Source organism: Lactuca saligna, chromosome 9 (genome assembly GCF_052625555.1).
Source record: "Lactuca saligna cultivar CGN05327 chromosome 9, ASM5262555v1, whole genome shotgun sequence".
Classification (NCBI taxonomy): Eukaryota; Viridiplantae; Streptophyta; class Magnoliopsida; order Asterales; family Asteraceae; genus Lactuca; species Lactuca saligna.
This window is the reverse complement of record NC_136425.1, coordinates 61,544,684-61,555,468: the sequence shown is the minus strand read 5'-3', so window position 1 is coordinate 61,555,468 and position 10,785 is coordinate 61,544,684. Positions and strand designations below refer to the sequence as shown.

The 10,785-nt window shown below is 35.2% G+C and overlaps 1 protein-coding gene across 1 annotated transcript; it reads left to right on the top strand.

Annotated features, from left to right (window-relative positions):
- The first annotated feature begins 1,113 nt into the window (after positions 1 to 1,113).
- Positions 1,114 to 1,819, top strand: LOC145016400 (uncharacterized). Its single transcript, XM_078974727.1, has 2 exons — positions 1,114 to 1,137; positions 1,226 to 1,819. The coding sequence occupies exons 1-2, from the start codon at positions 1,114 to 1,116 to the stop codon at positions 1,817 to 1,819; spliced, it is 618 nt and encodes a 205-aa protein (XP_078830853.1).
- Positions 1,820 to 10,785: the final 8,966 nt, after the last annotated feature.

The following is a 10,785-nucleotide window of genomic DNA, read 5'->3' as shown; positions in this document are numbered from 1 at the left end:
TTGCCCCAAATCCACCTGCTGAGACGGTGATAGTCCCTTCCGACGATGATCATGCAGCCACCACTCAACCCAACCCATAATTTTAGATTTGGAAGAAACGTGATTGCCTTGTCTTTCTATGGATCAAGTCGACTCTCTCTAAGTAAGCACTTGCAAAAGTTTCTCGATCCACTTCCTCTCACCAAGCCTGGACAGCCATCGATAAAACATTTCAAGCACAAACCAAAGCCTGACGGATGTCGATGCACACAGAACTGTAGAATCTTACAAAGGGCGCCTTGACCATGATCGGATATGTGGAGAAGAAGAGTGCGACAACCGATTCACTCGCGGAGAATTTACACCCAATTTCTTCCGATGATCTAATTGGTCATATTTTAATAGGGCTTGAAGGGTCTTATGGCCCATTTATTACAACCTTTATGGTCAAAGATGACCAGTCCACCATTGACGACCTTGTTGGGCTACCGTCTGGAATACAACCATCATCGCCACACCGTTCTACCACTACCTTCATCTTTGAATTCTTCCATTTCGGTTACCCTGAATGTCAATCGCTCTCTTCCCCGCTCAAATTTTTCTGGGTACAATTCTTCAAACTCTAACTCTGGCAACCGCTCCACTGATTTCCGCTGTCGTAGTCCACAATGTCTGTTCCAAGTTGGGTCATGAATCCATCGATTGTGGGCAGCATAACAATCAGATTGACTATCCTTCTCGACGCCCCAACCCAACCCACGCGATCAGAATCGTCAGACCCACGTTGCATAACACCATAGTCCTTCTACTGTGATTGATCCTTCGTGGTACTTCTACACAGGTGCTACAGACCACGTTGAACCCGACTTACAGAAACTAAACATTGTTGAAGAATATCACGGACCCGAGAAGGTCCAAGTTGGCAATGGTAAACTTCTGAATATTTCTCATATTGCATCTTCATCTTTCCATGGCTTAAAATTACCAACAATGCTGATTGTCCCACAAATAAAAAATGACTCTTGAGTGTCTCTAAATTAACATTTGATAATGAAATTTTCATGGAATTTCATTGTTCTCATTGCTCTGTCAAATCTTTGCAGGGTCAAACACTTCTCAACGGGGACGTTAATCATGGTCTACATCGTCTTCCTTCAAGTTAATTAAGGATGTAGTTGATGAGAAGAAGAATTATACCACTAAAGGCATAATTTTTCCAACTCTCCCAGAGAATGTTGTTTTACAGGTTGGTAAACACAAGAATACAAAATATGTTTGGGAATCAATCAAGGTTAGGTATATTGGAGCCGAACAGGTGCAAAAAGCAAGGCTGCAAATCGTAAGAAATGAATTGGAGATGCTTAAGATGAAGGACAATGAGTTAATCAATGACCTTTCAGGCAAAATAAGTGGTATTGTTTCCAAGTTCAAAGGTATTGGTTCAACTCTTGAAGAAGAGGTGATTTTAAGGAAGTTTCTAAATCCAGCTCCAAAGAAGTACTTGCTAGTTGTAGCTCCAATTGAACAATATTCTGATCTTGAAGCTATGACATTTGAAGAGGCGGTTGGAAGGGTCAAAGCCTATGAAGAAAGGCTTCAAAGTCATGAAGAAAAGGAAGAAGAGCAAGGTCAACTCTTGATGACAAGTGAACAAAGGCATGATGATAGTAGTGGACATGGAAGATGGCGTGGAAGGAACTATGAAAGAGGTGGAAGAGGTCGAGGAAGAGGAAGAGGTCGAGGTGACAAAAATAGTTTCCGGTGCTTTAACTGTGGAGACTTTGGGCATTTTAGCTATGAGTGCACAAAGTGGAATGACAAAGAAGCAAACTTGATCTAAGATGAAGAACCGACATTGCTTTGATGAAGAAACATATCAAGATTAAGGGGGTGAATGTAAGACTTTTAATCTTGACACGGTAGTTTATTTAATTAGTATTTTTAGTTTTGTTATTCAACAAAATAAATAGTTTGTTTTTTTTAATTGAATGGGTCATGTGGACCAAGTAATAGTGCAGGAAAACAGGAAACGTGGGCTTAGTTGTGTTTAGGGTCGTTTGGTTTTTTTAGGCTATAAATGCTATCTTGTTTCTTTAATAGAATGCAACCGTTTTTCTGCATTACGATTATTTCTTCTCCTCTTTATTTCTCTTCCTGAAAACCACATATTAAGTGTTGTGTTTGTTGCTACAAAGAAGTGTGTATAGAGGGCCTGATTCCAACATTTGGTATTACGAAAATGTGCCTATTTATAATTTTTTTTTATTTTATATTTATAGGAAATTCATAAACTTTTATCCTCCTTATATCCACAAACTATTGTGAAAAAGATGTTTTATCATCTTATATAATTATAAATAATGACTTTTTTTTTTTTTAATATACAAACAAATATGCCCTAAATTTTTATTTTTATATTACAAAATAATATTATTTTTCTGTTGGAAAAATGATATAATATCAACATAAAAAATATTTTTTTTATTATATTCATTAATGAATAACCATAATGGGTGCTCATTGTTTTAGTTTTTTAAGCTTTAACTTTTTTCTTTAAAAAAACAATATTCAAAAGTTTACAACTTTTTATGTTCTAAAAATGAAATACCAAATACTTATCAATATACAACTACGGAATTAAAAATAAATATTTGATATTTTTCTTTATGACATTATTCATTAATCAATTAGGGTTTTAATTATTTCCAAAAAGATAAAGTTTACAAAGTTTCTATTAAAAAAAAAACTTTTGGTTATATGTTTCCACACAAACTCTATTGATTCGAAGGAAAAATCCTCGTTCATAGATGCTCTATTTTTTATTAAAAAACTAGGTGTGAAACCCGTGTATTACACGGTTAATTTAAAAAAAAAAAATTAAATATTAAAATGTAAACATAAAATAATTTTTAATGTATAACTTTAAAATAAAGAAGATATATATTTATTGCAATTTAATATCATATATATCATATTTAATACTTTACATATATGACTTTAATTTTAAAAATTGAAATAAACCAAAAATTGACAAGTGGATAATAATTATTTCAAAAATACCACAAAATGATAAGTGTCAAAATTAATGAGAGGTTGACATGTGGTAAAAAACCTTCATTTATTAAGGAGGAAATTAAAGATATTGTTAGATATTTTTTTAAAGCTTTTATGATTAACTTTAATCGATTACATGCAATGTCAAATTCATTAGAATCTAATGAATGATTCTCATTAATCATTATTTATTTATTTTGATCTATTTAATTGAAAATATTATTATTTAACGATAATTAAAACATTTACACAAACGATCAAAAAGGCCTTGTTATTTATTTATATCAAGTATCCTCTTTGCTGAAAACCATAAAATCAAACATCTAAAAACTATAAAATAAATAGAAATTATCATTTATATTGTAAAGAAAAGAGAAATTAAATTACCTTTTATGTCTATATTTATTCTTACCTAATAAAATATTAACAAATTACCATTCAATTTAATTTTATTTGATATATTCCTAATGGGTTAGTTAAAAAAATATAGAATGATAACACTTGTTATAATTTGATTGGGTAGGAACATTTGTGAGGATAAAAAGTAGAAAACAATTTAATTTCTCTAAAGGAAAAAAAATTAAACAGTAATTCAATCCATTAACGAATCCGAATCAGTTACTTATACTCACAAAATCATTAAAATTGAACGAACAATACGTTGCTCATGTCTATGTTAAAAACATAAATTCAGTTAATCACCTCTTAAAAACTTCATTTACTTACAATATCAGGAAAATCGACGGAATAGATGGTTCAAATCATGATATGTTTATGATTAGAAGGAGATTTACACATAATCATGATTTTAGGATTAGAATTTCATTCAATCGCATCGTGATTCCTTGATTTTAGAGATTTCGGTTAATAGATTAACATCAAATCGTTAGTCTTCGATTTGGAATCCGTAGTTAGGTATTTATTTAATTACAAAATTAGACAACAAGAGATTATAATTTGAGTTATTGACTTTCCGTTAACATTTTTAATCAAATTGATTTTGTGTTAGCAGAAAAGCAATATTAGACCAACTGTACAAATCACTAAGGTGCTGTTTGTTTTTTGAAAAAACCTATTCAAACCTCTTACTGCTGCGCGGCGCAGCACACGCGCAACACTTTTCATATCGCAGCTGTTTGTTTTTTAGAAGTCTTCTGAGTCAAAAATCTCTGCGCAGGCTCTGTTTGGCGCAGCACTTGTACTGCCTCTTCTAACCTCTTCTAACATCTTCTTCTTCTTTTTTTATTGCTGAAATTTTGATTATATGTTATTAAAATTTTATTTCACACTTTTTTTTTCGTTTATTCTTATTGAATTTATTTTTCATTTTTTTATATTCAATAATGATAACTTCTTGATGAAATATAATTATTTTTTACTAAAATATTTTTATTTTTTGTTGAAATATCATATTTTTTTACTGAAATATCATTAATTTTTACCGAAATGTTATACATTATTAAATTTTACGTATTAAAAAGTTATTTTCGGTTTATAAAATTAGTTTATTTTAATTTTTTAATATCTGCAGCAGTATGCAGATGTTAAAAAAACAAACACGCTTCTTATTATAGTCTGCAGCCGTTTGGTCCACCTCTTCTACTGCAGAGGGTTGCAGAGGTGGTCCGCAGACTTCATAAATTTTTGCTTCAGAAAATCAAACAGCACCTAAGCAACACATCTTGTGAGTTGGACAAAACAAACAATCTATAAAACCGCACCTTAAACGACAATCTCCAACCAAAAACGTGTTTGATTACCATTCGCAAGGACTCTAGACATCGAAGAACTCGAAATAATACCACTCTCATGGAGCTAGTTAAGGCTATGGGGAGTGGTCACATCCACCCCACTACGTCAGCTTCACACCCAACCAACTAGACATAGGAAATGGTCACCACTTCAAAACATTTATTTATTTTTTTTAACACTAAATTAAATAAAAAACATAATTAATAAAAACATAGAAAATAATAATAATAATAATAATAATAATAATAATAATAGTAATAATAATAATAAATTTATAAATTTATAAACCAGTTTTGAGGAAGAAAATTAGAGAGGAATTTTATTCTGTTTTTGACCCAAACTCAAGGGACTATAATTGACAATTTTTGAAAAATGTATCTTCTTCGTGATTAAACGACCTCTTCATCGTCTTCCTCCATTATTGAATACCTGCAACTGTGAAAGTTTTTTTTCTTTGTGTATTGCCTCCAAACGAATCCAATCAGTCAAAACAGGAAGCCAACCAATAGGGAGCCTCGTCTTCGTCCGTCTTCGTAGAGACGCCATACGCAAGCCACCGGACTTGGGGGCGGTGTTCACGCGTGGGGGACGCTGCCACCTCAGCCCAAGACGCGTGAAAACGCTCCCATACCGGTTAGCCTAATAGAACCAACAATTTTTTGTCCCACCCCCTCAAATAATAGGCCAAGAGCCCTCCAAAAACCCACCACCATCTATGTAAATCCATTTAAGTAATCTAACCCATAAGGATCCAGGTTCAGTAAAAAAATCCCCATCTCCGTTTGTATAGTTAAACCAGACTAAAAGTATCCAAACTACCAACATCAAGACCAACATGAGTACGAGAAATAAGGATAATATCCCATTTAACCCAGTGAGTCCATCTGTGATCCTCTTCTATACCCCCAAAAAACCAAGATCGAAGTGGCTCTATCATATGACACACTGTACCAAGTAACCTAAAAAGACACAAGAAATAAATACCAAGACTTCCCAACACTGATTTAGTAAGAGTTAACTGACCACCAATGGAGAGTAATCTCCCTTTCCAAGATGACAACCACTTCTGAAACTGATCAATAATTACCTCCTAACCCTTAAACACACAACATAATCTTACCAACCCGAATAACAAGGTACGTGAAAGGTAAAGAACTCTAAGAACACCTAATATTGACCTAACTCATACCAACACTAAATAAATTAGATTTAAGGAGGTTAATCCTTAAACCCGAGATCAAGTAGAAACACCTCAAAATAAGGATCCGATTATGAACATTTAACACATCCCACTCTCCCAAAAAAAACAAAGCATCGTCTACAAAAAAAACATATGAGCAATAAGAAACTCATCTAATCCCAAATGTGTATTATGAAACAACCCCTCGGCTATAACATCCTTCATTTCCATATGGAGACCCTCCATAGCAATAAAATTAAAAAGGGAGAGAGCGGACCCCCATGGCACAGACCTCTGAAAAGCTAGAACTCATCCGTAGGACTGCCATTTAACAACACTGAGGATCTAGCATTAGAAAACATGACACAAATCCAAGATCTCTATCTCTCTCGAAAACCCATAAAATGCAATATTTGATGAAAATATTCCAAGCTAACGAAACCATATAGTTTTTCAAAATCTACTTTGAAAATCATAAGTTTCCTCTTTCAACTCATTCATCATAATTAGCCCACCTAAAATATGCTGACTTTTGAGAAAACTTGACTGCTTAAACATGATCACATCATGTAGAACCGGGGCCAATCTATTAGCTAACAATTTTTTAACAACTTTAAAATATAAGCTAATGAGACTAATAAGATGATAATCCTTAATGAGAAGTGGATTATAAACCTTTGGAATAAGCATGATAAAGGAGGAGTTACAAACTACTGGAAAGGAAGGATTGGCAAAGAACTCCTAAACAAATGTGATCACATCATCACCCATCAAATACCAAAAATGTCTAAGAAATCAAAAAGAAAATATGTCCGGACCCGGCGTACAATCCACATCACAATCCCAAACCACATTCTTTATCTCATATTTAATAAACATGGATTCAATAGATAGATCAAAATCTAGGTTAATACCACAAAATCTATGGCTAGACCGCGATAAACCAATTCCAAGAAACGGTTTGGAATTTAGAAGCATAAAAAACTTTTTTCTTACAACCCTCACCTCAAAGACTTACTCCCCATCCAGAAAAATATCTCAGATCATCATTTGACGTCTGAATTTCTTCAACATACCATGAAAAAAATTTGAGTTCTTTCCCCCTCCATCAACCACGAAACCTAAGCTTTTTGAGTAGCATATAAGGACTTAGATTTTCCTAACTTTGAGGGCTTACCTTGTAACTCCCCGACTCTCATGTAATAATTTTATGGCTTTAATTTTTAGAAATTGCGAGGTCTACTCGATGAGTTGGATGCCCTGACTCGTCGAGTAGAAGCGGGTTGGGCCACATGTTTAAGTGACCTACTCGCCGAGTCCAAAGTAGGACTTGACAAGTAGGAGCTGGAGGATGAAACCCCAATTTCTGGGGTTTTGCACCCTATTTAAAGGATCATTAGCCTCCCTTAGCCCCCTTACGCCCTCTTGAGAATCCAATAAACCCTAATATGTGTGTGTGCTCCATTTTTGTGAGTTTTCAGCTTTGGAAGGTGGATCTTAGTGAGACGAGCTTGAAAATAAAGTAGCTAGCAACAAGGAACGTGTGTGGATCTGAAGTTTAACTTTGTTTAGTATCATTGGAAGGTATCAAGTCGTTATCTTGACCTCATTTCCTTCTAGATCTCATTTGGTTAAAGATTAGGGCTTTCCTAGCATATTAGGAAGCTATTCTTGGGTTTGAGCTAAGATCTGAAGTTTCAACTTCAGATCTGAACTCTCTTTGGTCTCTATGTCCATAAAGCTTGTAGCTTTAGCAAGTGTGAAGCTCTCCTTAGGTGTAAAACTCCATTTCAAACTTGGTTTTGACATTATAAGTCTTTAGAGCCTTGCATGCACGTAAAGTTTGCAACTTTATGTGATAAACATGCCTTGGGAAGATGGATCTGCAATATGGAACCTTAAAATGGCTTAATAAGCATTTAAATATATAATGGACTGTTGGGACTGGACAAGTTGCATGTCCAAATCGATGAGTCCGATGAAGATTGTCGTGCAAGGACTTCTGCATGGATTTGGCAAGTTAGTGGGGTGACTCGGCGAGTCAACTAAGGTTTTCCCGACTTTTGGACACGCATGAAATCGGCGGGTTGCAGGGAAACTCGACGAGTAAGTGGGGGGATTTCACTACTACTCGAGTTCTCTAAGGACTCGACGAATCAGTGACTGTAATCGACGAGTCGGGTCAACATGGATTGTTGACCTTGATCGTTGACTTTGACTTTGACCAAAGGTTGACTAATTGACTTCTGGGGCATTTTGGGAAATTGGAAATTTATGAGTATTGTTCTATGGTGAATATAGGTGGTGGAGTTTATGGTGGTGATCCGAGAGTTTGAGCTTATCTTTCGAGTCGACAGTTGCGATGTGAGTTTTCCTCACTATACTCAAGGGTCTAAGGCACCAAGGTCGACCCTTTTGGATTGTTATCCTGATATGTTATGCTAGTATGATCTGTTAGATCAGTATCCTGATAGATAGGATGGTACATGCTATTATGCTGTTAGATCAGTATTCTGGTAGATGAGATGTTATATGTTGTCATGAACCGTTAGATCAGTATCCTGGTAGATAGGATGTTATATGTTGCTATGATCCGTTAGATCAGTATCCTGATAGATAGTATGTCGCTATGCTGTTATGATCTGTTAGATCGGTTTGTCTGCCTATATACTGTTATGTAATTATCTGTTATATGTGAACATGTTTGTTTGGCGATTAAGGCTTATCTGCTTTGTGCGAAAGCCAATAGACCTGGGCATTCCAACCTGTTGGTTGTGGGCCGTGAGTATTCCATCACGAGGATGATTGGACTGATAGTATGTGGGCATTCCAACCTGTTGGTTATAGGCTTGGGGTATTCCATCCTGGGGATGATTGGACCCATAGTATGCTGGCATTCCAACCGGGCGGTTGAGGGCCTGGGGTATTCCAACTCGATGGTTGACTAGACCTATAATATGTTGTTATGATTATATGTGTATTATTCTATGTATGGGTATTTTGGGGGAACTCACTAAACTCTCAGGCTTACAATTTCAATTTATTGTTTCAGGTGCATCAGGGGACCGTGGCAACGCAAAGGCGTGATCGTATTGCTCCTCACTTTTTATGACTTTGTTTCTGGGAGACTCTGATATAGACTATTTTGAAAACAAATTTGTAATAACTATTGGTTTTTAAATGTTTTAAAAAGTCTAAATTTGGCATGATTTTTATGGGTGTTACATACCTAAACTACAACACCTTTCGGAAATGACGGCCTCATTAAAATAATTAACAACATCAATTTCATTGTCAATCTCCTTCAACAGACGGAGAAACCAAGAATTGACAACCTCAGTTTTAGCATTAGTATCCAAATGCCAAATTCTAATATTAGATTTAATAAAATTAAGCCTATTTTCAAAACAAAACAAACTTACCCTAACCTGGATCAACCACCCCACCCCTTTAATGATATCATCAAAACCTTCCGATTACAACCAAGATTTTTTTTAAAGAAGTTGGAACTTAATCGACCAAGTTCTCGTGTAACAAGGTAGGAAAATGATCATACCACTTCCTATCCAAAACTGCCACTTACATGTGCTCAAACCAATCAAACAACTCTTCTGACACTAAGAAGGGATCAAACTTGATTAGTTTTGTTCCAACAACATCAATTCTAGTAAAATACTTCCTAGTGTGCGTGCAACCTAAAAAAAGATCTATATTTTCTCTGTTGAACCTATAACTAAGAACATCAAAATAATAACTCTAAAAACCCTAGGTATTTGAAATTACTAAAGAGAAGGTTTAGGGTTACATACCTTTTAGTTGTTATAGTAAACAACCAGAATTCTCATTTTTGATCCCTTGGAAGCAAGCACCACAAGTGTCGTGCCTTTAATGGAATCACACCCAAGCTAGCAAGAGGAAGATTGTGGAGAAAGGAGAGGGGAGAGAATTTTTTTTGGATATCTCTCTTAGAGTATGAGTGGCCAAAATATGAAAGGCTAGGGTCCATTATATAGTGGTACAAGAAAGTAATTGATAACCCTAATCTTAATATAATAATAATAATATTTCAAATTGGTAATTATCCAAGTTCATATTTATCTATATGGGATAATCTAGAAAACCTAGATTATCCCCTTGAAATCGTTCACCCTCATGGTGGAAGGTTGTGGAGCCTTTTGTTCAACTGTTGAAAGATTGCACTTTAGACCCTTCACTTTTAATTAATTCTATTAATCCCAGAATTAATTCCAATTAATTACTAATTAAATATCACTATTTCTAATTGATATATTATTCTCATAATATATTAATAAATTATTTATTTTAATTTATTAATCAAATAATAAATCAACCACTCTCTCCAAAAAATCATCATGCCTGGTTGCTAGGTTTGAGGGCAACCCAAAAGGACTATGCTGCTATCAACTCAATTTTATACCTGCCAATCCCAAGACACTCATGATATACAAGGGAGATTTCGGAACGTCCCACTGCATAACCGCCTCAATTTTGGCCGGATCGACCAAAATCCCCTCCTGGTTAACAAGAGGTCCAAGGAACTGAACCTCTTGTTACCAAAACTTTCACTTTGAGAACTTGGCATAAATCCGTTCTCGCCTCAAAACTCCCAACAGCTCCAAAAGATGCTCCTTGTGCTGCTCTAGGGTCTTTGAGTACACCAAGATATCGTCTAGGAACACGATGACCGAGTGATCAAGAATCGGTCTGCAGACCCAATTCATCAGGTCCATGAACACCGCTGGCGCGTTGGTGAGCCCAAACGGCATCAACACGAACTCGTAATGCCCATAACGAGTCCA

What these genes read in the sequence shown, in the direction of transcription:
- LOC145016400 (XM_078974727.1), top strand. Translation starts at nt 1,114, where the DNA reads ATGGTCTACATCGTCTTCCTTCAA. An exon ending in TCTACATCGTCTTCCTTCAA is followed by an intron (nt 1,138 to 1,225) that starts GTTAATTAAGGA and finishes GTTGTTTTACAG; the next exon opens with GTTGGTAAACACAAGAATAC.